Source organism: Lonchura striata, chromosome 12 (genome assembly GCF_046129695.1).
Source record: "Lonchura striata isolate bLonStr1 chromosome 12, bLonStr1.mat, whole genome shotgun sequence".
NCBI lineage: Eukaryota > Metazoa > Chordata > Aves > Passeriformes > Estrildidae > Lonchura > Lonchura striata.
This window is the reverse complement of record NC_134614.1, coordinates 17,393,843-17,421,651: the sequence shown is the minus strand read 5'-3', so window position 1 is coordinate 17,421,651 and position 27,809 is coordinate 17,393,843. Positions and strand designations below refer to the sequence as shown.

The 27,809-nt window shown below is 47.8% G+C and overlaps 1 protein-coding gene across 16 annotated transcripts in view; it reads left to right on the top strand.

Moving 5' to 3' along the window:
• The first annotated feature begins 2,109 nt into the window (after positions 1-2,109).
• CADPS (calcium dependent secretion activator) overlaps positions 2,110-27,809 on the top strand; it is a 205,922-nt gene continuing 180,222 nt past the window's right edge. For all 16 annotated transcript variants that reach the window (XM_077786159.1, XM_021537240.3, XM_077786156.1 and 13 more), the window contains exon 1: positions 2,110-2,590. In XM_077786159.1, the coding sequence (XP_077642285.1) occupies positions 2,210-2,590 (381 nt within the window). In that variant the 5' untranslated portion in view covers positions 2,110-2,209. The remainder of the gene's footprint in view (positions 2,591-27,809) is intronic.

Genomic DNA, 27,809 nt, shown 5'->3' with positions numbered 1-27,809 from the left:
TGAACTTTACAATTTTGCTCTTCCCCACAAAAAGTTTGTCATTCCCAGGTCTTCCCACATTGCTGGCAGGACACACACCATGGCAAGTTGATGTGCAGAATGCCACAGCTCTAGCAGATAAAGCTGATGGAAATGGGGAAAGCAAATTTTCACTCTCTACACCAATTTTTCAGCCACTTCTCATGGTTTTTGGAAATGTAGGACCCATAAGTTTTCCCAGACTCATCTGCTACACCGAGCTTTTAATTAGAAGTAGGCAAGAAGCTCAGAAAGCCCAGCTGTTGTGAAAATGCTGGAACACATCGTGAAAAGCAGTGCCTATCTCCTCTCCCGCAAGCTATTTTCACAGCCCCATCACCATGAGCCAATGTTTATCTATTCTCCCTAAATATTTATTAACATGAATTAACAGGTGACAGGTATTTTGACATTTGGAAAAGAAGCACTGCTAATTGAGTAGAAAAACAAAACCTTGAAAACACCCACCGACCACAAATACACAAATACATGTAAATGAACTCTCAATCAGATCTGAAAATCACCAAAAACTAAACCATTGAATGCACGACGTCTTCACTGACTCATCCCTCAGAGAGGCTTCTGAAGTTCTCAGCTTGCCCCAGGTAATCTTCAAAGCAGAACACCACGATAGCATTACACATGTAATAATTAGTGACTTGGATGAAATCTTTACCAGCAATATCACTTTCGATTAAGACTTTCAGCTGCACTGAGGTGCAAGAGGAGCTGCTTGGTGGAAAACAACTGCTGCGAGCCTCAGGTGTGCAGCGATCCGTGTGGCACAGGCTGCTGTGGGGACACAGGATCCCGCGTGGGGCTGTGGGGGCACCAGGGGCACAGCAGGGACATCGGCGTCCGTGGGGACGCTGAGGACAGCAGTGTCTGTGTGTGGCGGCGGAGGCTCGCAGGGACAGTGGGGACACCACAGGGGCAGCAATGCCTTAGTGGGGCTGTGGGGACACCGCGGTGCCCGTGTGGGGCTGTGGGGACACTGAGGACACAGCAGTGCCCGTGTGGGGCTGTGGGGACATTAAGGACAGCGTGGTGCCCGTGTGGGGCCGTGGGGACACTGAGGACACCGCAGTGCCCGTGTGGGGACACTGAGGACACCGCAGTGCCCGTGTGGGGCTGTGGGCACATTAAGGACACCGCAGTGCCCGTGTGGGGCCGTGGGGACACTGAGGACACCGCGGTGCCCGTGTGGGGCTGTGGGCACATTAAGGACACCGCGGTGCCCGTGTGGGGACATTTAGGACACCGCGGTGCCTGTGTGGGGACATTGAGGACACCGCGATACCCGTGGGGGGCTGTGGGGACACTGAGGACACAGCTGTGCCCGTGTGGGGCTGTAGGGACATTAAGGACAGCGCGGTGCCCGTGTGGGGCTGTGGGGACATTGAAGACACCGCGGTGCCCTGTGTGGGGCTGTAAGGACACTGAGGACACAGCGGTGCTTGTGTGGGGCTGTGGGGACATTGGGGACATCGCAGTGGCTTTGTGTGGCTGTGGGGACTTTGAGGACACCGCAGTTCCTGTGTGGAGCTGTGGGGACATTAAGGACACCGCGGTGCCTGTGAGGGACATTGGGGACACCACGGTGCCCGTGTGGGGCTGTGGGGACACCGTGGTTGGTGCCTGTGTGGGGCCGTGGGGACACTGAGGACACCGCGGTGCCCGTGTGGGGCTGTGGGCACATTAAGGACACCGCGGTGCCCGTGTGGGAACACTGGGGACACCGCAGTGCCCGTGTGGGGCTGTGGGGACACTGAGGACACCGCGGTGCCTGTGTGGGGATATTGAGGGCACCGCGGTGCCTGTGTGGGGACACTGAGGACACCGCGGTGCCTGTGTGGGGACATTGAGGGCACCGCGGTGCCCGTGCGCGGCTGCGGGGACACCGCGGGCACACGCGCCCGCCCAGCCGTGACTCCCGGACCCCCGCGGCCATGGCGGCGGCGCGGCCCCACCGGGCATGCGCGGGGCTCTCTCGGCGCTCGCTCCCCTCGCCCCGCGCGTGCAGCACCGCGGCCAGCGCCCGCGCGCACGGGGCGGAGCGGGGCGGGGCGGGGGCGCGCGCGGGCGCGGCGGCGCGCGGAGCGGAGCCGGGCGCGGGCACGGCTGCGCCGAGCGGAGCGCAGCCCAGCGCGCTCCAGAGCTCGCCCGGCCGAGCCCAGCCGTCGCCGCCGCGATGTTGGACCCGTCGTCCAGCGAGGAGGAGTCGGAGGAGCTGGTGGAGGAGGAGAGCGGCAAGGAGCCGCTGGCGCCCGCCGCGGCGCGGCTCTCGCCCAGCCGCCCCGGCGAGGGCCCGGGCGGCGGCGGCGGCGGCGGTGCCGGCGGCGGTGGGAGCGCCGGGGGGCTGCAGCCCGGCGGGCGCGGCAGCAGCGCGGCGCGGCCCGCCAGCCCCAGCCCCTCGGTGGCCAGCGAGAAGGAGAAGGATGAGCTGGAGCGGCTGCAGCGGGAGGAGGAGGAGAGGAAGAAGAAGCTGCAGCTCTACGTCTTCGTCATGCGCTGCATCGCCTACCCCTTCAACGCCAAGCAGCCCACCGACATGGCCCGCCGGCAGCAGAAGGTACCGGCCGCGCAATGCCCTGCCCGGCTCTGCCCTGCCGGTCGGGCTCTGCCTCTCCTCTCCATCACCCACCCACCTTTGGCTACTCCTTGCCACCCCCTGCCATCCACCAACCCGCCTGTCCCCTTCTTACCCACCCGCTGTTGAGTTACCTTGTGCACGCTCCTCTAGATACCCCTCCGTCTGCATCCCTGCCCATTCCTCGCCTCCCTCTGCTCCCCGGGCCTGCAGCTCCCCGGGCACCCCAAGGGCACTCCGGCACAGGGCACCTTGGGCCCACGTGGTGCGCTTTGCTGGCAGCAGCCCTGGCTCGGGGCAGCCCCCTGACCCCCTGTCACCCTCCACACTGCTCCCGACATGGTCTCCCACTCAGAACCGGCGCGGTGACACACATCCTTGCTTCTAGTTACGCAACATCGGGATTCGGGAAGTTTGGGATGTTGGCCATCTAAAGGTTGTCAAAAGGAGAGAAATGGGTTATATTGCTGGAAACACCAGGCACGTGCTGTTGTCTCCTGCAAAGGGACTCTACAACTCCATGCTTACTGCAAAGTTTGCTTAACTGGGAGTGCTGGCACTGACTTGGGGAGTTGCTGAGTCTCATTTCAACTTCTTGCAAGTGTTTATGTTTGGCGAGCTCCCCAAGACCGGCTTCCTGGCAAAATGCAGCAGCAGAGGTTTGCAGTGAAGTCTCTGTCACAGTCCTGATTCTTCCTCTCCCAGTGTGTCACCACAGCAGGGCCGTGTGCTGCTCCAGGCAGAGCCTGGGCCGGAGCGCTTCACCTGGGCTCCTCATCTCCAGGAGCTGTCTTGGAGCTTGTTTCTCCTCTGAGGCACAAGCTCATGGGCAAGGGCAGAAATTAAGTTTCTTCTGGATCTGAACACAAGCATCTTTCAGTCAAATGTAGCCAACTTTTTCTCTGTGGCAGCCAGAGTTAAGTCTGTGATGTAACGTAGCTCTCTGAAACAGCTGGCTGAATTTTTGTCACCATTTTCGGTTGAGTTTCTTTAGACTGCAGTTTTAGCCTTGATCCTGTTTTGTGTTGACAAATGACCTTTACAAGTCAGGCAGACTCCTGGATGTATTGATGCAAACGACATTCAGTTCTGCTACACCACAGGACTATTATTAGTCATTGCAACATACGGAGGTAGGAAAGTGTATCCGTACTGTATCATGTAGTTTAAAGGCAATATAGGACAATCTGTTGCTGGAAGCTTGAATGCTTTTGTTTGCTGAGCAAAGTACATAGCTGAAATTATAGCCAGGTTTTATCTGTTTCTTTTGCCTATAATGCTTTTCAACAGATTGTGAATTTCCAGAGTAGTTCTGGCTTTTGTTTCCCATGCAACTCCTTTGTGTTAGAGAAAGATGATGAAACTTACATTACCGTTAGTTTCACTGAAATAAAGCCAAGTAAGTCCTACAACTGTTTCTCACATAAAAGTGAACTGAAGACGAAACTTGCATTACTGTTAGTTTCACTGAAATAAAGCCAAATAAGTCCTACAACTGTTTCTCATATGAAAGCGAACTGGAATTGACAAGTAGTTTATCCAAAGGAGCATGCAGCATCTTAGTTCAGAGAAGAGTGGCTGAGAAGGACAGTTTATAGTCCCTGAAGTCAAAATAGTGCACTGTGAAAGGACAAGAAAAGGGAGAGGAAAAGGTGGGGAATAAAGTGCAGGTGAAACAACAACAAAAAAAAAATTATAAAATGGCAGCAATACTCAAGACTATGTGGAAGTTACACAGGATCTTGGGAGGAAATAATTCATTCTCTGTGAAATGAAGAACATAAGGAAATATTTCTGGCTGACTAACATAGCTAAAATAGGTGCGTCTTTAGAGCTGACCATCTCCCCTCAAACTTAGCAGTGAAATGGAATTAGGAAAGCTAAATTTGCCATTGTAACACATGTCAAATTGAATTTACCCTTTAAAAGGTGAATTAATTTTGTTTTTTGTTTTCTCTATATCCCTATATTCAGTCGTCACACTGGGAGTAGATCCTTGCCCTTTTTTCTTTGCCATGACTCCTACTGAAGTCAATTAAAGGACTACCAGAGCCTGGAGTTTGTTGATGAACTTCATGTGCTCCTCTGTTTTGCTTTCCTCTGGGAAAGTCCTTTCCTTCTCTGGCTGGAGGGGGACCAGAGAGTGAAGGTGAGGGACTTGATCACTCTTGAGCATCTAGCTTCAGTTGCAGTGTATTGATTGGGTCTTCAGTAATGGTGAAAGTGTCAGGTGCTCAAGACTCACCACACTGGAACAAATACATTTTGCTTCTTGGGGGAAAGGTGAGAAAAAACTGGATTTTGGTCCTGCTCTAATGGGGGCTGTTGTGTCAGATTGCTCATTGGCAGAAGAGGGATAAACTGCTTCCTTTCCCATGTGCCATTTGCCTCTCCACCCTCACAGTCTGTAGTTTGCCTGGGAAATACTTAATCCTTGAAGAAGTAGGGAGCAGAAGATCCCCAAACATTGTCATTTGCAGTCTCCAGGTTGGTGCAGGACCACGCTCCCTCCTTTCCCAGTGGTGCTGGACAGAGGCTGCAGGGGCTGCTGCTTGATCCACTGAACGTGCAGGGTCCTGGAGATGCCAAGGCGTGACCCTGCCCATCTGCCCACTTCAGTCACTGCCCATGGACAGGGAGCCCCACCGGGACCCTGCCCAGGTGAGGGGACCTGACTTCATGCTCAGGCCCCACACCCATGTCAGGGAGATGCCACCACAGATGTGTCTGGACAGAACTGTGCAGCAGTGAGAACTGCTCAGCAGGTTCTGCCCAGTGCTGGAAGGAGAAGGATGAGTTTTGGCTTCACCTGGCTCACAGCTCTCCCCTGTAGAATGGGAGATGCTGTGACCCTAAGTACAGCCCAGGCAGGTGACCGTGGCTTTATAGGTGAGGCAGTGAAGCTGTTGCCCTGCAGAGTGGTTTCCTGTCTGCGTTACCTGATAACAGCCAGCCCATCCCCACCACAGCTGAGATGGACTGTGTTGCAGTCAGCCTCTGCCAGGCTCCCAGAGCCTGGGCAGCTTCTAATAGCTTCACCTTCTTTGCAATTTTCTCAGATAAGAAAGTGTTGATTTTGCTGTGGCCGCAGCACTGAAGTTCTTGCCTGGGCTGTAGATCCCTTTGTACCTCCCCTGAGGTGTGTAATCCTCCCTCCTTGATCCTGCAGTGCTGCTGTGTCAGAGCTGGCTGGTGCCCGGGGGCTGGGAACACACCGGCACAGCGGGCACCAGTTGTGCAGCCACACACGCAAGTGTAATGCTCCGGAGCTGGAAATGCAGCCTGGGGTTCTGCAGCACCCATGAACCACTCTGGAATAAAGGGGGAACTGTATAGTTCAGGTGCTGTTGTGCCACAAAGGTAATTACCTGCTGCTTGATAAATTAGAATGTATATGAGAGCAAAGGGAGCAGCTGAAACGTGAATGGATTGTGTAGCTGGGTATTTACTGCATATGGGCATGGCAGCATTGCTCGTTTACACCAGCAGCAAACTATGTTTCAGATTTCCAGATGAATTTAAGCAGATGCCACTCAGAACTGGTATTTTTCTGATCCTGACACCCCAGAAATTTCAGCAACAGTGGAAAAACTGTTTTTTAGATCAGTGTGTTCAGGTCTGTACCTCTGTTTTGGGTTTATTTTGATGTTTATGGCATAAGGCACTGCTTGAGTAACTACACATCTGTGACGTCTACCTATAACTTATTTTATTTACATCTCACTAGCAGTATTTTCTAAGGGGAAAGAAAAAGGGCTTATTAGATACCTACCTGTGTTGTCTTTGCTTCCCACTTGGGTCTCTTTTTTAAGCCACCACTGAATTCCAGGCACATTTGAGATGCAGACAATGGTCTGCAAGAAAGATACTCATCCCTGTAAGGCCCGGTGAAAATAGGGAGATTTCATTTTTATCTTCTACCCCAGATGGGAAGAAGGTGCCGTGTGTGGGCAGCCATTACTAGACACTGGGAAATCTGAGCAAGAGATCAACTGAATGTGGAGGAAAAACTCCCATCAGAGCTTACAATATTGCTGGATATGGAAGGCTCCGGCCTCATGATGCAGCTCAAGAGGAAAGTGGCTTTGCCAGCTCCGTGGCTCTCAGAACAATGTGTTTTATTACTGCAGATGGCACTGAGCTTGGTAATTGCATGCCCAGGGTGTGTGTGGTCTTTTCTCTAGATCATGCTGATTTGTTGGAAGTAGAGTTGAGACGACCAGCCGTGCTTGGTGCCTTTTCCCACTTGATCCCAGCTGTCTGAAGCCTTTGGGAAGGCAGCTCAGCTGGCAGCCTAGGGATGTTGGACAAGGTGTGTGTCTGTAGTGATGCAAACCAGGCATCTTTGAATGTGGGTTGTCAATGTGGGTTGTACCTCTTGCTAAATATCTCCGCAGCACGGCAGTCAAAAGGCACAGCACAGCCCTGGAATCGGTGTTTGCTCCTTCAAAATAGCATAAACTGAAAAGACTTCTTGGGAAAGGGACATCAGGAAGAACTTTTTAGGAGATAAAATGAAGAGAGCACATTAGGTCAGACATTGTTGCAGTGGTGCCACTGCCTGCTTTCCTTCCTGCAGAATAAGGGGGTAGGCAGGCATGAAAGTAAATCACTTCCCAGTGGAATAAATGCAGGATGAAAAAAGTTCCAGATTTGTTGCAGATTATCAGGGCTACTCTTGGGAGAAGTGGCTTATGATTTGGGTCCCTGTGTAAGCCTGTGGGATGACGTCAGGTGCATTAGCAAAATTCTCAGTCAAATTCAGCAAAGCATTTAAGCTTGTGATTTGCTGAATGGTGATTGATGTAAGCGCAGTGCTTAATGCAGAACAGGTGTGAGGGGTCATAAACTATTAAATTGGTTACAGTGCATCTTGAAATACTAAATTCTTTCCATTTCAGCAGGTACACAATGCTACAACAGTAAGGACACAGTAAAGCTAGTGCAGCCTTCCAAATGACCACATACTTCTTACTTATCATGGGTTGGATTGTTACTCTCATGCCATACTTACACAAGTTCTCTCATAAAAGCACCAACACATTGTTCTTCTGGGACAGACTGAACGCAGGTGGTGTTGGGACTTGCTTTAGCAGCTTTCTGCTGGAGGAATTTGTATTTTGTGGTCAGATTCTGCTATGCTGGTCCCAAGATATTTGGTTTTCTCAGCTCTGCAGGGCAGGAGAGGTAAAGACGATGCTCTGCTAGTTTTCTGTCTGTCCCTCAGTTGCTATTTAGTGCTGTTTAAGAAGTAGCTGCAAGGTCCAGGCAGCTCTCAAGCATGAGCTGTACCTCATACACTGCTCTGTAGTTGCAGCAAAGCTTGCAGGATAATTATTAGTGCTATGCCTATACAAACCTGGAAGAGTAGTTAGGGGCTGGCTTCACCACTTAGATGGCTCAATATGGGCACAGGCCACTGCCACCATCAAATGAGGGCTGTGTGTGTGGCTGGGCTCTTGGCTGGGGCTGTGCCCAGCTCTGTGCCAACCCTGAAGTGAAGGTGAGCCTGCTTGCAGAGCATCACTGTGGCAGGGAAGGTCTGGCACATCTGAGATGCTGTGCTGCTTAGCGGTGTGGAGTGCAGAATGTGATTACTGTGCTCAAGTTGTCTGGAATCTGCAGAAAACAGTTGTTTTCAGTTAAAAGACTTATCATTTATTTTGCCAGAGCCTTATCTTAATTTAATTCTAGAAGATATTAAATATTTGTCATACTTTGGCTATTTATATACTTGCAGTTTATTGGATTGTGAAGTGGGTAATGAAATAGGCTGTGAACTTGGTGAACTTGGTCTTTGGCTGTTGTAAAACTTTGCAGTTCCTGATCCACAGCCTGACATTTCAATTATCATGGGTGGCACCTCTTGGGCCAGAGATGTTATGAACTAAGAGTGGAGAAGATGTATCTGATCATGCAGCTCTAAGCCCTGCTACAGCCCATCATTTCAAAAGGTGTGATTTATGGCCTTGCTTTGCATAGTCTAGACACTCCCTGAAGCACTTTGCCTCTTGTACAACTTGTAATTTTTTCTGCTGAATGGTGAGTCACTGGTTCTCCATTTACCTATGTGGAAAGTGGTTGGCAAGTCATTTCCCTATGCAGTTTTTTGTTAGCTGGAGAAATATTTAATTTGTTTTAGCTTATTTAACAGTAGCAGCCCAGCCATCACAACTCTGCTACTAGCAGTGTATGTATACAAACCCCAGAGCTACTGCCAGTGCTGTAGTCCAGAATGGTACAAGGTAAACCTCCTATTTCTGTTTCATGATGTAAACTCGATCAGTACGTTAAGACCAATCAATACAGTAAAATCAATAGAGCTGTTGCTTGGAGAGTGTTGATGTGAATCCAGCTAGTGGCTTCAGCAGCGCCAAGGTTTCACCCCCAAAGTGATCTCTAGAAATCACATATTTTACTGTGTCTTTAAGCATTAAGACTAATTAAAATGGTAGAGTCCCTTAAAACAGCAGACAAAGGAACTTTCCCTGGTGGTGAGCAGCTCTTCTCCATTTGTCACCCAGGAGGGTGGGTGGGGTTTGATGGATGGCCCCGCAAAGGTCTTCCCTTCCTGGAAACAGAACAGAGTGAGGTCCAAGGGAAAGTGCCACCTTCCTGCCCAGCTCTTTTGGAGCGTTGTTCAGGCATGGCAGGACAATCAGAATTGTCTCCTCACCTTGGATGCTGCTTATGCAAATGGCACCACCAGCTCACCGTGGGTCAGAACTGAGCCTCGCTTCTTGGAGGGCATGCTCCAAGGTCCAGCAATAGGGTCCAGCTGCTTCTTCATGAGGGTGGAGAGGGGATGGAAGGTTCCTGGGGAGCTCCCCTGTGTCGTTACCTCGGAGATACTGAGAAAAATACACAGAGCATCCTAGCCTGGCACTTGCTTAGGAAGAAGTTATTTGTGGGTACAGGATATTTGGGTTACTTCAACCAGGTTTTCCTCTGAATTGTATGGGCTTCGTTCTTGAAACAGGACATAAAGTGCAGTCGCTGAGTGTTTGATGTTAACCTTTTGAAATTGTTGTTTGAAAAGGTGCTTTTAGTGATAATATTGGTATTGTTTGTCTGTGATTCAGGCTGATAAAGTCAGACATTTGCTAGAATTTGAACACCTGAGTCAAAGTGTCATGCAAATATTTATTCGTCTTGGAGTAAGTCATGCTGTGTTTGTAGTTGTCATAGTTCAAAACCTGTCTGTCTACTTCACAGTAAGGTTGGGAGCTTGGACTCTTAGTAGTGTCAGGTGTATAGTGACCCTCATGGGCATCTCCCCATGCCTAAATGTTAATATTTGATGAAGAAACTTAATGAAATCTAGATTTAGTCATGTTTTTTAGTGACAGTGCTGTGGTGTTTATCTTTGGGGATTGGCAATGTGATGTGCACATCTTGAAAGAACCTCATTGACTTTGGTAGGACTTTGGGCTAATGCCACAATACATTTCTATAATTCCCTGACAAACAGGGCTGATGGTCTAGCACTGGCCTTTTGTGATCTTGTGTGCTAAATTAGGGTGACATTCACACAAGGGCAGGGACTTTCAAAGTGAAGAGTCTTCAAATCTAGCTTTGTCTGCAGACCACCTTCTGCTTCCTTTTTGGGGTGAGATTTAGATCCACACTTGATGATTTAGATTTAACATTTATGAACTGGATCTGATCCTGTACAAGCATGGAGCAGAGTGACCCTGACTTTGCAAATCTATTACTCCCTGTATGTCTTCAGCCAGGTGAAGAATTTTGGGGGAAAAGATTCAATAAACTTTTTGGCAGTGGAAAAGAAGTACTTGTTTAGGGTGTTGTTGTTGCCTGAGGCACTTCTGCAAGAGAAAGAGGCCTCGTTTCCGGAGCAGCCGCAGCACTGCAGTGTGCACAGGCTCAGTTCAATCTCTTGGAGCAGGGATAAAAGGGGGTGGTTTGACTCCCAATTGCCTGTCTGGCACAGGGGAGGACAGTAATAGGGAGGAACGGCTGTTTTCCAGGCACACACACCTTGAGGAGCTACTGATAGAAGAAGCTATTTGTTAATAATTGTCTTCTTGAAACAGTCTTGCCGGTTGCCTTGTAAAGAGCACTGTTTGCTCTAGCATTTCAATTTGATTTCTGGCATTTGCATTTGATCCTGAGAACCCATTCAGCTGGAGAGGATGGCAGTGGGAGTTTGCAGATGCTTGTAGCAGCCACTGATGTATGTTAGTTGCAGTGTGTGCTTTCAATCAATGAGGTTTGTGGGGCTGGCTGACTGCTCTGGGATGCCATTCTCCCTTTCCTGGGGAATTAAGTTACTAAGGCACATGATGCTAAGTTGGCATTGCCCTCAGGTACAGAAGGCTTCGATCCTGTTGAAGAGTTTTACTGCCTTAAGCACCCCAACATGTGATCACAACCCACATCACAGGGGAGCTCCCCATGCTTTCCTCAGAGCCCCTCAGAGAGGGGCAGTGATTTGCCTTTGCTGGTAGGGCCATGGGTGTGTGCATGAGGGTCATTTCAGAGCCCAGAGTGTCACACCCAACACACAGACTCTGGCTGGCACTGGAGAGGACAAGGTGCCTGGCTGGTAGCATCCTGGTGAGATAAAGGGACTTGGCTGTTAGAGGGAAAATAGACCCATACTCCTAAATACAGCTCCCTGCTCACTGATATCGGTTCTGCAAGAAGGCACTCACCCATCTAATTTACAGCTGGTGCTTTGCTTGGAAATGAACTCTTATCCCAAGGAGTGATTTGGGGAGCCCTGTCCAGCCAGTTGGCCAAGTGAACCTGAATACTGCAAAGACACTTAGGGAAGAAATTTCTGGGTTTGCTCTGGCCTGCCTTGACGTGTGGCTGGTACAAGTGGCTGTGGAAGGGAGAAGCTGCTCTATGAGCAGCCAGCCAGATGCGACCTGTGTTTCACTCAGTGCTCCCCTCAGGTGTCCCTGTTCCTGTCTGAAGGGTGTAAACAGGGAAGGAAGGAGCATTCAGGTGTTATGTTTTAGACACAGAAAATACTGGATGATTTGGGAACAATTAGTTGCAGCCATACGGAAGTTCTGTCAGACTGCTACTGATGCTGCCAGGAGTTGGAGTTTTTGGAAGGAGGTGCTTTCACTTTGCCTGATGTGATGATGCAGGGTGTCAGTTCCTCCCTCACCTCAGCAGCAGAGAATTTAGGCATCTGGAAGGTGATGTGGGTATCATATAAGCAGAACATCAAGCAAAAGAGAATTTTCTTCTAAGATGCCAAATACCTTTTCCTAATTCAGCAAGAGGGTACAAATGCTTTGCATGTTGCATGTGATGAGTTTGCTTTTATTGTCGCCACCACTTCCTTCTTTCCCAGCAGACTGCTCTCATTCTTCTTGCAACCAGAGATGACAGGCTCGTCTCTGCCTCGGGAGGAAGCTAATGGGGTGACACAGCAGGAGCCAGCTGCCTTGCTACCTGCATGGTGACAGTGCAAGGAGGAAGGCAGACCACAGCCAGCACTTCTTCAGCCACGGGCCAGGCTTCATGACCTGAGAGTGGTGCACGCTGCAAAAACCAGCACTGTTCCTCCCACCCTGGCTCTGCAGACCACCCTCTGCCAGTGGGACCTCCAGGCAGAAGCCATCTGCTGCTGTTATCTGAGGGTGTTCTGAGCTGCATGGGGCTGGTTTTTGGTGCATAACAAAGAACTAGCCAGAGTTAGGACTGCAGAGACTTTTGTGTGCTCAGTCATTTGTGAGGGCAGAGCAACTCCCAAACATGAATTGTTGCTGATGCTCTGCATTGGGAAAGAATGGGGAACTGGGAAGGGCACAAGGCCTGGCTGAGGGAGTTTAGAGTTGGGAAGTTTCAGCTTTGCTCCCTCCGTTTATCAGGTGTCTGGTGCTTTAGTCTGTGAACTTTCCACCTCTGAAGGGTACCTGTGAAGGAGCTGGAGCAGCGAGGAGGGACTGCTGGTAGTTCTCAGGTGTGGCTGTGTTTTCCTTTTCCATCTCCCATTTGCTCTGCATCAGATATGCCCAGGGCTATGCACATATGATGGGAAATAATACTCTTCTAGCCTCTAGCTGTCTCAAGAGAGCTGGTGTCCTCAAAAGACTTGAGTTGATCATGTAGTGGTGGATTATGTTGGCCAAGACTCTGCCTGGTACAATTTCTACTTGTTTATGGCCTCCTGGACTTAAGTGGTACTTTCTACTCTAAAAGATGTTGGTTGTAATTTTGCAAAGACTCTCATGGGTTTTATCTACTCTGAGGGCTACTTCTTTCCCGGAATCTCTCATGACACATTCCTGCACAGCCTGAGCCACATGCCCAGCAGGGAGAGGAGCAGTTGTTGCACTTGTTCCAGCCTAACTGGTGTAGGGAGGGAAGGCTGGGCAGGGAATGGCATCAGAGAGCCTGTTTTTTAAACTGAGCTGGCTGCTTGTACCAGCTATATGAGCCTGCATGGCTGAGCCATGGGCATCCCCTCGAGGGCTACACCAGCCTGGGGAGGGCGTTATGAGCAGAGCAGAGTGGTGGAGCATGCCTGAGGCACAAGTAGGGAACAGAAGCAACATGCCAGTGGCAGGATGGAGGAAGTGAATTTGACACTGGAATTGCAGTTAGAAACTTCTGATTTTGCTTGTTTTTAAGTGCTGTTACAAGTGCGTGTGCTTGTGCAAAGGTTATGAACTGAGCAGGACGGGGTCTCCGTGGGCATTGTTAGATTTCTCCATCAATAGTGAAAGGCACTGAAGTGCCTGGACTCCTGTGCTAGCTGATATAAAATGCATGTTTCCTTCTAAGGTTGCACTGCATCCCTGCTGCTGAACTTTTATTTGGAGTTCCTCAAACTATGACCTCTGAAGCCTCTGTGGCAAAACTCCTGCTTGGTACATATTTCATGCAGCAGGATGTGAGTGATAGAGATTTTTCCTGTAATTTCATCTCTCCCTTTTTGCAGCTTCTGTTGTATGCCAAAATATTCCTTTCTGCACAGAAGTCACCCCAAAAGTGAATCAGATCCTGCTGAGCAGGACAATCTTCCCACCACCTATTTATAGTGCATGCAATTACCCTCCATGCATCTCGGAATTCTAATTGCCTTTTTATTGCTGTTTGTAGTGTGTTAAAGGTTTTTGAATGCTCATGCCTTGTGTTCTCATTAGCTCTATTTATTCCTCCTTTGGCTCCCTTCCTCAACCTCATCAAATTTAGCATCTTCATGCCTTCAGGGCCTTGGACAGCTCTGCCACTTCTGACTTCTCCCATGTCCTTGCTTGTGTTGCTGCTCCAGATGCTTTGTGTTCCCCAGTCTCATTCTGACCTGCTCTTGGGACCTGTCTCCTGGAAGGGGCTCTGTGCCTGCTGTGATACCCTTCTAGTGACCCCTTTGCTGGGCAGGGTGGCTCAGGGAAGGTGCCTCAGTGTCTCTGAGGCATCTGTCCTGTATCAAACAGGACTGTTTAGTATGGTGAGGCTGACCAGGCAGTTAGGGGAAAGTACATGATTTCCAAATGGTGAGCAATAGTCAGGAGTCTGGGAGCAGCTGATAATAGGGACTGGGAGTTGGTAATCCAGGTGAGAGGCAGGTGCTGTGGCCTGGGGTCCCCTGCATGGATTTTTTTTTCAGGGTGTCACCAGAGCTGTTGTGTCACCAGTGGTCCCCTTGTGACAAGGCCCTTCTCTAAAGCCACAGTCCCTTGCGCTGGGGGCACATACAACTGCTATCACTGAGATTGCTTTTTTTAGAGCTTTGTGTGTATCCTCTACCAGTTTTTACCTGATGGGCTTGTGCAGCACCTGACACCCTGGTGGGTCACTGGGAACAAGCAGTAGCCTGTGTTTGTCTCGTATAGTTTGAGTGCAAAGTCCTTTACAATGTTGTTTGCTTTATGTTTTAGCCTTGTTGTGTGGCATTTCCATAGCTCAGATTAATTTAATTATCCCCTGAGGTGCTTGCTTGCTCACAGTTGTCCAGGACTTTATTGCCCTCCTCTTGTGTATTGAGGAGCCCACACAAATCTGAATCATCAGTAAATGTAATCACAGTGTTTGATGTTTGTTCTTCCAAGTCCGTGATATATACAGGGAATGAAACTGGTCTTAATACCCATCTGTGCCTCCCCTTTAAGCACTTCTTATGTTCCAACTTGCTTATTTGCTGTGTACAGCCCTGCCACTCAGTCCTACCAGTATTTGTATTGACCAGAGGAATTAATGTTTTATGTAAAATTGTAAAATATGTATCAAAAGCCTTCTCACCCTCTAGGTAATTTATGGCCAGAGCTTGCCATCAGCAACGTTAGCATGTCTGCTGAGCACAGTGTCTGCTCAGGAAGGCTGAGCTCAGTAGCCTGCAGAGCTCTGTGGGTTGGGGCTGAGGATGGGTGAGTCCTCTGTGCTGCCAGCCAGTGTCCCTACCTACGGCTGGTCTCAGTCTCCGACATGGTGGCACTTGTGACATGGGCTGTGCAGCGTTACTCTAGGCTGGCATCCTCATCTGTGGGCTCTGGCTGAGTGTGAGGGTTCATTAGTCAACAAGAGAATTACTGAACTGGAACAGCCTGGAGCTCCTTGGTCTCAGTGGGAGTTTGCTGTTTCAGGTTCCTTGTGAAAGGTGAAAGCAAAGGCAGAGCTTGGCAGTTTGGGCACTGACTGGGGGCTTGAGTTTCAGCCAGGTTACAGTTTCAGCTCTCTGCTCACTTCTTTGCAGACTCACACAATTATCCAGATCTTTCTCAAGCTGTCATCAATGAGGTGGTGAAAATACTACTCCTTCCTCCATAGAGCACTGGAAGACAGAGCTTGGGAGATGCTGAGTTAATTCCTTAGTGCAGGATGCACATCCGGGGGAGCACTGGGGCTGCACCCAGTGAGAGTGGCTGTGCTTAGCTCAGGCACTGAGCACCAGGGGCTGCCCCTTCTGTGACTTGCTGTGTCCTCCAAGCAGCTTTTACACCTGCTCCCTCTTAAAATAAGACAGTTAATAGTCTTGCATAATTCATGCTTACAGGTTGTACACATTTGATGATAGAAGGAGCCGATGTTTCATTTACACACCTGGGGCTTCATACAGATCTTAACAGCTCTGTGCACAACAGCCGTGCACCCTTTCCTGCTGTTTCTGTTTGGGCAGGTGGACAGCAGGCTGCCTGCTGTTTCCATAGGCAGGGCAGTGCCTGGCTTGCCTGCAGCCTGCTCCTCTGACATTTCCTGAGCTTGTCACAGGTGCTGCCCTCCTTCAGGAGGGAGAACTGCAGTGTAATGCAGAAGCAGGACAGGAAAATCTTCATCCTTTTTGCTCTCAAAACACAACTGCTCTATGAAAAGGAGGCAGTCTGGTGTCCTGAGCCTAGTTTTGCATTGCTGGGAGTCTGTGGAGCGAGGCTCTGCTCCAGATGGGCTCTCTTGGGATGCATATGGATGTGCTCTGGCTGTCCTTGCTTGGGGCGCTCTCAGTGCACAACGCGGCCTTCAGATGTTTGTTCTCTGGTGAAGGCTCAGGCTTCAGGGACAACCAACTGTGACTAGCAGGACATGGCCATTTTAACTCGTGTGGAAGCTCAGCTGCCCTCTGTTAAAGCCCACACAGTCAGGAGAAGAGTAAGACTTCTGATTGTTTCCTCCCAGCCAAAGGCATAAGAGCCAGTGGCCAGCCAGAAGCCAGCTTCCTTGTTTGGTTGCTGCAGGTTTGAGAGAGACTTGCAGCTGCTCCAGTAGTGTGGCAAATCATCTCCATTTATCTTTGGTGTTATGCCTCGATGATGTCAGAGAGTCTCTTTACATTGCATATATATTCAGACTAAGCAAATCACAGTGGTTTTCCTATTAAAATTTAATGATGAAATATGACACTTATAAGTGATTTATTTTTTTCTTTAGCCAGTTGTTTCATTTGCTGTATAACCTTCATGCTAGTGGTAATAATCTTTCCTTGCAGTGACTCAGGGGAATAGATGTGCCTTTTGAATTTGATTTTTTTACCTAGACAGAATCTTTGTGGTAGTTTATTGGGGTTTTTTTTTACAGCTCTGATTACTTGCTTTGCAATGCTGTGACCTATATTCAAGGTGAAACTTGTGATAAATATTTGTTTTGGGGAGAGAGGAACAGCCATGCTTTTGAGAAGATTAAGGCGTGTCAGGCAGCAATCCTCATTTCAATTAGACATCAAAATGCAAATTATCCAGACTTCAAAGTATGTCAAGGTGAGAGCAGAAAGGACTTTAATGCATTCTGAGATTAAGTTGAAATCCTTGAGCACTTTAATTATTCTTGGTTAGTTACGCTGTCTAGGAATGGTGTGGGGGTAAGTCACAGCTGTGCAAGGAAGCCCTTCAAAGATATATTTAGTCCCAGGATTTCAGGGGCTAGAGGAGGGATTTTCTCACCTGGATGCTTGGGAGACTTTGCTGTGTTGAAGGGTGAATGACAGAGCCTGGGCTGTGGGAAGACTGAAGTATTTTTTAAATTTCTGCTTGAAGAGATTAGCTATGGTTTTATGAAATGTAAATGAAATTCCTACTCTTCATTCTTCTTTTCTTGTATCTCCTTCTGACTTCTGAAGCAAACATTAATGAAAAAATTGGGGGTAAGAATTGCAAAAAAACCAACTTGTTCCTGTTGAAACCATGGGTACAAGGTCGTAGCTGTTTATGTAACAAATCTCAGGATTCAAAAAATGTCCTTGGTGTCATCTTGTGCAATTTTTCAGAGGTGTTTATGGAGTCACATTATTACTTTGCACCAAAAATTGTAGCCACACACTGTAATTGTATGTTGTGCACCTTTTGTATCCAGTTTGAATGATCACACTTTGTAGATATGACACAGAAGCTGAATGAAAAAATAGCAAAAATGCAAATTATACATCTATCTTATTTAAGAAAAACTTTCAATTATTCAATTATGTTAGCATGTAGACTCTGCACTAGAAAAACTTCTGTAGACAGAACAACTCTCTGTCTGTGTTCTTGAGAGCTGGACCTTGTGTGAAGAGCATTTGCAGCCACCTCACATCACCCCCTTCCCAAGGGAGCCAAGCAGCCAGGGAGTTCCTCATGGCTGGCAGATCTCCCTAGGCCCTGTGGGGCTGGGGGTCTTTTTGCAAGGCAGATCTGGGCATTGCTCTTGGGAGTTGCTGGGCCATGGTAACTCAGTAGAGCTGGGAAGGGCTACAAACAGGGAGGAAGAGGCAAAGAAACAACCTCCTGCGTCATGTGGGCTACTGCTGAATCACTGTTTATGCTGTTTCCGTACCTGCTGACTTGATGCATGGAAATAGGGTACCTCTATTTTTAGTTTTTACCTTGTGCATTCATGCACATGCACGCTGAAATTACACTTTTTGTGATGGGAGCAGTTTTTTGCCTACACAGGGAAAGTATTTCAGAGTTGTGGCACAGTAATGATTCCCAATTTCTTCCCTTCCTAAAATCATCTGCACAAGGAGAGAGTGGAGAAGAGCTGCTTGCTCTCTGTAGGTAGTACAGGATGCCCCGAGTGCCTTGAAGCTACTGCTGCAATCAAAGCCATCCAGACATGGTCCTGCCCCACTGCCTTTCTGGCAGCAGAATTACAGCTGCCAAATTTTATTCCATACCCTGCTGGCTTCCTTTACCCTCTCCTTTAGAGCTTATTTGATACCTAAATAGGATTTATCAACTATTGCAGCAGGACCACAGTGTTTTGGTTTGTTGCTGTCAGTTTTTAATCTGTGATTTATTTTGCCCCTGTTGATGCTAGTGGAGCAATATTCAGCTCTATCAGCAGAGGAAAAGGTCCCAAGATGAAACCAGCACATTTGTTTTGGCAGGAATTGTGTGTTGGCTGTTACCTGCTGCTGCATTAATTGTGCTGTGAAAACAGGCACCACATTTGAAGTAATTTAGACATAAATTAATATATGAGCTGGGATGTTGAAGTGAGGGAAAGCAGAATGTGAGGTGAGGGTACCAAAAAATTATTGTTTTCACTGGGGACAAGATCCGGTTGATGTTGTTTATGGTACAGGAAGCCAGTGGTTGCTGGTGGAACATTCCAGAGAAAACAAAGCTTTCTCATTCTAGTGTGTTGGGATTGACAGTGGCATTTTGGGAAGAGAAGAAATAAAAAATGCTCTGCTCTTAAATGGCTCTGTCATTCATGCAGCAGCAGCTTTGTGACACTATCTGCTGCAACTTCAGAAGCTGAGATTCCCCAGAGCTGATGAGATTATTTGACTCAGTGGAATTCTTTAGAAAATGCATTATTCCTTCCGTGGTATCCTCCTGATGCATGGGGTGCTGGTTTCTTCCACCAGAAAGCCTAGGAGTGAGTGCTGCTGCTGCTAAAATGAGTAAAGTCATGCATGCAGTGACAGCAAACTGGTCCAAAAACTGTGTCCCATGTAAGAAGTGTGACAAAAGGCTTGTCAGGATTCTGCCTTAAATTTCTGTGTCCAAAACCTTAATGCTGTACTTGGCAACCATGAGGTTTTTGCAGCTGCCCTCTTTGATTTGCTCTCAGGGGAAGGTAGCAGGGGAATAGCTGCTGTTCTTGAATTCTGGGTGAAGTTTGGCATTGGCTAGGTGGGAATTGTGCCTTTGACCTAAAGGTCTCTGTAGCTGTGGTTTCTGGAAAGTCTGGATGCTAAACTATCATCTCCCAGCAGGTCTCATGTCTTAAACCTCTTGCAGCAGACCCTGTGGCAGCATTGCTTTCCTTAGCAAGCTTATTCAGAGTCTCAGTATCCAGAAATTAGTATTGCCTCCAAATTCAGATCCATTTCTTAAATAACCTTTTACTGCGCTGTGAGAGTTTGGTCTGGTCAGCAAGAATGACTTGGTGATTCTGGTACTCACTCTGGCCCAGTGATGCCTGATGTCTTTTGGGTCCTTTGCTGCCCTTCATCCTTACAGAGCCTTGGCATCTGCACCCAGGAGAGAATGGTGTCCTTGTGAAACCCTTGCTGGTTCAGTTCTGTCCTTGTTTCAGGGATATCAGGAATGAAGCAGTCGCTTGCATCACTGCAGTGTCATTTTCTGCCTCTGGAGCCACACACAGAACTGCATCACGTTCACTCCTCGCTGCACGCACAGCCTTGGATTTCCTGGTGTGAAAAGCCTGCTGGATTGTTTTCAAATGTCACAGCAGGAAAGAGCTTTACTTCTCATACTCCATCATTTATGTCAGCCCAACCTGTGAGCTATTTGCCAGAAGCACGTGTGTGGGTGTAAATGCATTGGCTTTACATGGACCTGTCTTCTGCATGTTTGTAGCTGCCCAGTTGAGGAGCATCACCAGCCAGTTCTGGAAACTCATGTGGCAAAAGAGGGAATAAAGGAAAGAGGAGAGCTGAGGAGAGGTTGGAGGAAGGTGCTCCTCTTGAAGCAGAAACCCCATTTGCTTCTGCTTTACCTCCCTACAAAGAGACAAAGAGGGCCTTTGGACCGTGTAAGTACACTTCCCCCAGTAGGTGGGAATAAGGTAGAGAAAGGGCTAGGCAAGAGTAGCTGTTTAGAAACAGATCCATGGTACCTCTTGGGTTTGGGGGAAGAAACATGGAAGGTTTGGGTGCTTTTTTCTGGACCTCAAACTGAACTGCAAATATTTTCTCCCCAAATATGTTTAAAGCTAAGCTTTATGAGGCTGAAATGGTGTGCAAGCAGCCCCAGCTCTCCCCGAGGCTTAAATTTTCAGGCTTATTCAGAGTTTTGCAAATTAGAAAGGTGCTGAAACCAGTAGCCTTGAGCTTCAGTAGAAAAGCATTTGATGGTATGTGGCATCTTGCAGATTAGTTCTCAGGCACCATCCCCTGTTGGTGGTACTTTTCCATCCCTGATGCTGTCTGTGGCCAGAGCTCTCTGCTTGGCTTATAGCCACTCTCTTTAAGGCACAGAGAAACCAAGGCAAGGGGAAGAGGCTGAGCACAACCTGTGCAGAGAAGGTGCTCCCAAATCCATGCTGGCTGCCAGCTCTTTCTTCACTGTGCCCAGGGAGATGCCAGTGACTGTGCCAGGGATGCTGGGCATGGGGTGTGGGATGTCTCTAAAGATACCTGAGCAGACAGTTTGGAGGTCAATACCTTGTTAGAGCAAAGCCATGTGTCTGCCTTGCCTCTCTGCTCTCTGATTGCTGCCTCGGTGCTTCCTATCTGTGTCCAGTAAGCAAGCTGCTGGATAGTTAATTATTGCTCTGGTCTGAGTGCTGTATTACAGTCCATTCTGTCAATACTAATTGTTTTATAGAAATATGAAGTACCTCTTCCCCTTTCCTCCAAGGACTTTGAGACACAATGTGGGATTTAATGATATCATTCTCCCTTCTGTCCACTGTGAGCAGGAAAGTATCTCCCATTTTCAGCAGCCACTTTGGGCTATGTGTTGGAGAGGCACGAGCACTCTTATTTTGGGGTCTGTTCCTGTGCCTTTCCAAAAAAGCTCTTACCACGCCCTGGTACCTTTGGTGCTGTGTATTTATAACTAATCAATTGCAACCCAAGATCAGAGCTATGATTGTCAATTGTCCTGATGAATTCAGGCAATGCTTCATTACATTGTCCCCTTCCTGGGTGGGGTTTCTTTTTCTTGTTTTTCAACCTTTGGTTTAATAAATAGGTGCAAAAGAATAAATAACTTAAGCAGGGGTTTTAGGTGGGCATCTACTGAGAGTGCATCCAGTAGTGTGTAAGGATAGAACATAATGCAAATTCCCCCTTTCAGGCATGAAAATTGTCAGCTCTTGTATCTCCACATACTTGCCCTGAACCACTGGATAGCTCTTTGCAGGGAGATTTATAATTTTGAATGTGTGTTTTATTATTGCCCTGGAGTAAGCACAAAATAAACCCACATTCATTCATTATTAAAGAAAAGTAAATCTAAATGTGCCCCACGTTGTTGAGCTTCAGGTGTGTTTGTAGTGACTGATGTTTTGGGGCTGTGCTCTGGTTCTCTTTGCCTCACTGGAGGTTTGGTTGTTAGCTTTTAATCGTTAGTGGCATTGCATGGAGCAGGATGAATTCCCAGGCGAGCACCTGTGATCTGTGCTCTCTGTCATGCAGAGATGAAACAGGAAAAGCTCTCTGCCTGGCTGTGGGAACGGCCCTGCCACCAGGATGCTCCAGACCTGATCCTGACTGCTTTCTGTACCTGCAACTTCCTGCAGAAGCCTCAAAAATGAGATATAGGTGTGCCTGAGGGTGCTGGTGTGATTTTAACAGAGATGGGGAGGATTTGTTGACAGAAGGATGGTGGCAGAGTCCCGTTCCCAGTGGGGTGTGGAGGGTGAGAAGTGTTTTAGCCCTTCACTACACAGCACCTTCTGCTCAGCACGTGGTTCTGTGGTGCTCAACACAGCTGCAGGTGCACATCCTGGTGCTCAGATCAGGGCTTCATCTGCTGTCAGCTGGTTACACCAAGCAAAAGGAGGATGGTTGAATGCAAGGGTTGATGGTATTCCTCTGTTTTCCCAGGGGATTCACAGAGCAGACCATACTTAATTAGACTTGCTTTTATACTTAATTAGAGTCACTTTCCGAAAACAGTGCAACTTCTGGTGCTATCAGCACTTTGCAATGGCAAACATGGGAGGGCAGGCAGCATGGAGGAATTGCAGACCCACAGGGCCATAAATACTCAGACTGAGAGGCAGGACTGCTGATCCATGAGCTGAATGTTGCAGAATGACTGCTGGCTACTCTCACAGGCATGGCACAGTGCTGGACTGCTGGACATGCTCAGTGCATCCTTGTCAGGCTGAGGAATCCTTGTTGAATGTCTGAAACTGCTGTATGCAGGCTGAGATTACATGGCTGGCAGTGCAAGCTGTGAACTGGGAGGTGACACAGCTTTTTCTCTGAAGGAGAGGGTTTTTTGCATATTGTGTGGGATTTATAAACAAAACTTACTCCAATACAAGCTGAATCTTTCCTGTATTCTTCTAAAATAGGGGGGGGATAGGAGGCAAAAATTAGCCTTTTAGACTTAATCTCTGTTTTCTTCATCATCTCTATGGAGCTCTGAGGGTGTTTGTGACCAGAGATTTGTTGTTTGGCTTGGAGTTCCTGTACAAGGACTTTCCGTCTCAGCTGAGCACTCTCAGAGCTTTCTCTGCTGTTCTTCTCTGCTAACATTCAGTGAAGTTTGATGTAATGCTGATGTCATCTGCAGGACATTATGTTCTGTGGTTTTAAAATGCATCCCAATTTCAATCCTGATCCATGGGGCTTAAGAAAGCCTGTGCTGGTGCCATTGCTGTCACATCACCCAGCCTTGTGGAAGCCTGCATGTTAACTGGTCTCTGAAAACAGTTTCCTGCTTCTCAGCAACAAATGTGATTATGGTTACACTGGGGAATGGAAGCATGAGAAGCCACATTGTTGCATTAAAGGTCAAGTTCAGTTGATTTGACAGCAGCAGCCTCCTCTCTTCTACACAGGTGACTTCATGTGTGTCTGCCAAGGCAGGAGCTTAGATATTGGAACTTTTCTGGGGCAGTAACATCTTGGCTCTTAGTTGGGTTTTTTTTTTAAGAGAAGAGGCTGGTGCTCCTGTCTCTCAGTGGTACCCAATGCTGCTGCTTTTTGCCTGCCATCAGTGGGAAATGGGGAGCCCCAGTGCTGTGTGCAGCTGGACTCTGGGTGGGTGTGATGGCATCCTGCTGTGTGAAACCAGCACCTGGAAACCCACAGGATGTCATGGAGTGGGACCAGTTTCCAGGCTATGCCTGCTTGGGGCTTGTGGCTTGAGGATTTATATTTTGGGATCCCATGTTCAAGGGTGAGTGAGCTCCCACACATGTACCCAGGGATATGCAGCAGCTCGGGATGTCACTGATGATGTTTGTTACCTTAACATTCATCTCCTGTGTTTGCAAATCTTGGTGTGAGCTGTAGATTTTTTTTGTTAGCATTTTGGGGCAATTTCCTTCAGTTCCTGATTAAAATGCATGTGTTTTTCCTCATTTAAAAATATCATATGTATCAAAAAGCTAATGATCACAATACCTAGCTTCCTTTTCCCCAACAAAGATGACAGCAGTGATATAAATCATTCTGTTGCTGATTGTAAAATTGCTACCTTCAGGCACGTCTTTATTTTAGGGTTGGATTTTTTGGCTGCCAGAATTTACAAGAGAAAGACAGTTAGAAATTTTCTCCTTTTAATATATAGTTTTCACAACTCTCAAGTCTCTTTATCATGTCAAACTGCTTTGGCTGCCAGGCTGGAAAAAGCAGAAGATTAAAGTGCCTTTTTTTTTTTCCCCCAAGCATGCAGCTGTGCATATAAGTATATGGTGTCTTTCCTGACGTAAGATAAAGTCATAAAGATTTCCTGGTGGGGTTTTGCATTGCTCTGCTATTGGGGTCCTTGTTGCAGTAGACAGTGAATGTTATTTCCTTGGGACTTTTTTTTTTGTGTGATTTGAGCCTCAATTACATTCCTCTGGTTCCTGGCGTGGTTGTTGTGGGATCACAAACCTTCCTAGCAGTGAGGTGCATTAGCTCCAACATGTGCAGAGTCCTGCTGAGAATTTGGATTTTAGTTGCTAGTTTTTGAAGTGAAATCTTAAACCCATTTCAATGCAGCATCATATGGAAACCCCAAGATTTGTTTGTTTTGTTGCTGGGATAGTTTTGGTTTTTTTTATTTTAGGTGGTTTTTTTTTTCCTCCCACCTCTGTGGGGAGATGTAAATGCCTGTCTAGAGAAGTCAGGAGCTGCAGAGGCTATCTGAAATGCCACCACCATCTGACCACCTCCCAAATGGCCGAGCTCTGTGCTTGGTGGATGACGACAGCAAACCCTATGAAGGGTAGTGCTTGTATTTAATTCTGCATTACAATCCCTTTAATCTAGGATTATATCCAGTTGTTTTCTTCATGCAGGGTGTGTGCTGTCAGATAAAAGCAGTAGCATCTGGGAGGAGAAAAATTGCTTCAAACAGGGGCTGAAAACCTTGAGTATCAGCAGGTGCTTTTATCAGAAGCATAAACCTATCTCACAAAAACTGCCCAGGCAGGTGCAGGGGCTGACAGGACCCTCCAGCTCTGATAGATTAAGACCCTGGGAAGGCAACTAGTTGCAAATGAAACAGTAATTGCTTTCCCCTCACTGAATGAAATCTTCTCTGAGGCGATTACACAGATTAAAGCTTCCCACTGCAATGTACCAGAATAAATATAGCCTGTGCCTCTTGCGGGGGCTGCTGCAGAGCAGCATTGGCTGCAGGATGCCTCTTGTGAGGTACAGCAGGGCAGCTGGAGTGAAGGGGAGAAATCCTGCAAAAATAGGGCTAGAAGGACCTAGGCTGTCTGAACATCTTCCTCTCTTAAAGCTGGATTGAGCATGCCCAGGTTGTTCCTGGTGGCACTTGTCCAGCTGGTCCCACTGAGGATGTGGGGACATGAATTCCAGGGTCAGCTCCTGCTGTGCATCTGCATCCTTACTGGGACAGGGCTTTGCCTCCTGTATCCAGCCCAGCACCTTTGCTGTAACACATACTTTTAATTTCTTGTCATGAATGTGAGTGGCAATGAGTTGTTTTTTTCCCCAGCAGATTTTTCCATACTTTCAGGAGTCTTGTCCTCAAAGCCTTCCCGAGGGAGCTCTTTGTTTCTTACAGCCCTGCCCTGGGCTCACATTTGTTGCCTTTGCTCCTGCTCCCCTTCTCAGGGGTTCCCTGGGTGATCAGTGCCACCAAGGTGCCCTTTCCCTGTGCTCTGTGAGTACTTAGTGCACCCCAGCCATGCACTTTGCATGTTAAGTTAAGCCATTACCCCAAATAACAAATGCCTTTTACCAATCTGATAATTGGTGGTAGGTGCCACTTTGACCAAGGCACAAGGGAGAATTTGCCATGCTTACACAAAATTGTTTTTCTTGTTTATCACAGCATGATTTAACTGCCTGGTGCTGTTAGTAGTGTTTGATTAGGTTACATGCTATATAATTTCAAGTACAGTGTGTGTGTGGTAGTTGCATAACACAAATTAAAGTCTGAAATACAGGAGTTGTATATCTGAAAGTCATAGAGATCTTTTCCACTCTAATTAGCTTCTTTCCAGAAGAAAAGAAAAAAGCATCAAAAAATGCAGTTCACTTCAGTGTGTAGTAGAAGATGAAGCCTTGTGTGGGCTGGAGCAGTGCCACATGATGGAGCATCATTTTGGGTTGTACAGAGCTGTGTCTTCTCCCTGCAGCAGTGTGCTCCTGTGAAGAATCTGGCTTCTCCTGAGACATTTGGCAAACCTGAGGGCAGCAAGTGCACGGGGTACTATGGGAGTGGCTGCTTTCTCTCTCTTCTGTGCCCAGCTTATCCAGACCCTCTTGGCACAAGTTTGGGCTCCCCTTCCACAGCTCAGCATCAGTCCCTGCCCAAGGGACACAGACTTGTGTCCTTGGCACAGCCCTGTGAAGGGGACTGCTCCTGGCTGTCATGGTTTACCATCTGAAATTATTCAAGTTATGAGCACCTTGGGGCTAGGACTGGTAGGGTTTTCTATTATTTTCATTTTGCACCAAATGGTGAAGGGAGGCTATGAGTCTCAGGTTATCAGCACAAAAACGGGCCCTGGAGCTGACCAGGGTGGGAATGGGACGAGGCAAGTGCCTATAAGCCAGGCTTCTACAGAGCTATTTGAAGCCAAAGGGATTTGAGTGATCTGTGGGCAAGTACTCAGAAGTGCTTTGAATTGTGACAGTGATTGCAGTACCATCACCTCCTATCAAATGAATCAACAGGAGAGAAGTCTTTCTTTGGCCCAGGGCTAGTTAGTTTAATTAAAGGTCTGTTGCTCTTGCAGAATTTTGATGTAGTCAGCTAAGTTGGTTGCTTAAATGATGTAATGTTGTTATGCCTATTTTTCCTCGAGTCTAAAATTTTGTAGCATAAGTAACAGGATGAAATGATCTGTTGCTGTCTGTGGAGAGCTGATGAGAAACGAGTGGTGGAGGTGGTGGGTAGGCACTTAGAACTGGCAGGGGATCTGCTGTGAGACCTGATGGTTTTGCTGCAAATTGTAGGTGCCAAGGCTGTGCCAGCGACTCGCCTCGTGTGGCACACTAGGGAGATGGCCACCACCAGCTCAGCACCTGCTTATAAACTGTTTTGAAGAAAATAACCTTGACATCTAGTTTATCCATTCTCAGGAGACTGTGATTTGTATCTAGCTTTTTCTCTAGTTAATAAAAATCTATTTTCATATCTTGGGGATGACTTTTCTCTAGGCCTTTTCTTATCCAAAAAAATCTTTGATGATTTGAAGTGATGGTTGTAATGATGGCCTTTTCTCTCAGTTGGAGCTGCTGGACCCTACGAGGGACTGAAACAACGTCTTTAAATTTTAAGCCCTTGTATTTCCATACATGCAGTTTTTTCATGGCCCACTTTTTGTTTTTTGTTATGTCATCTTCTGATCCCAAACCCTGTTTTTTTAAACCTACACTTTCTTGTGAACTATCTTGTTTCCACTGGGGATAAAAATGCTTTTCTGTGCCCCATCCCAAGAAGTTTGGTGGTTGTTGGCAGTAGCTGTTAGTGGAGTAGCTGCAAGAAATGCTGCAGTGGCCAGCTGGTTCCTTCAAGCTTGCTGCTGAGGACTGTGACTGACTGCCACGTAGACACTGGAGGTGGGGTTTGACTTGTGCCATTGCTGGCACTTCACTGGCCATTTGTGCTGCTCCAGCTCCAGTGCCCATCCCAGCTGAGATCCAGCCCTTCCTTGGAGTCTGAGTCCTGGCTCTTTTCTCATGCTCACAGCCGTGTTCATTTGCCTGGTACAGCTGCTGGGACTGACTTAATGCAGTTCTGTACTCATCAAAGGCACTCGTCAAGACTGGAGGCTTTTTGGCTTCTTGGCTGCTGCTTCTGTCAGTAGTTCCTATTAACACTAATGGAAATTACACTCTGGCATCAGCAGCACAGCACCCCCTGTGCTGTGCTCTGCTGTCTGACAGGAGTGAAATTGTGGGGGTAATTCCTTCTCCATCACACAGAGATTTTACTGCAAGGGGTCTTGCTGTCACTTCAAAAGTACTGTGCCAGCTTAATGTTCTGTTGTTTTCTTTCTTAGGAAGAGCCTGTAAAGCTGAGGAGTGTGGTGGGGGCTAATGCTGGTTCTCAGGCACCAAGAATAAGGGAAGAAAAGTCTTTTGAATTCCAGCCTTTGACATAAAGCTTCAGAGGCTTTCCCTGTAGCCCTCCATAGCTACAGGGTACATTTCTCCCTCTTCAGCAGCAGCCCCTGAGCAGGAAAT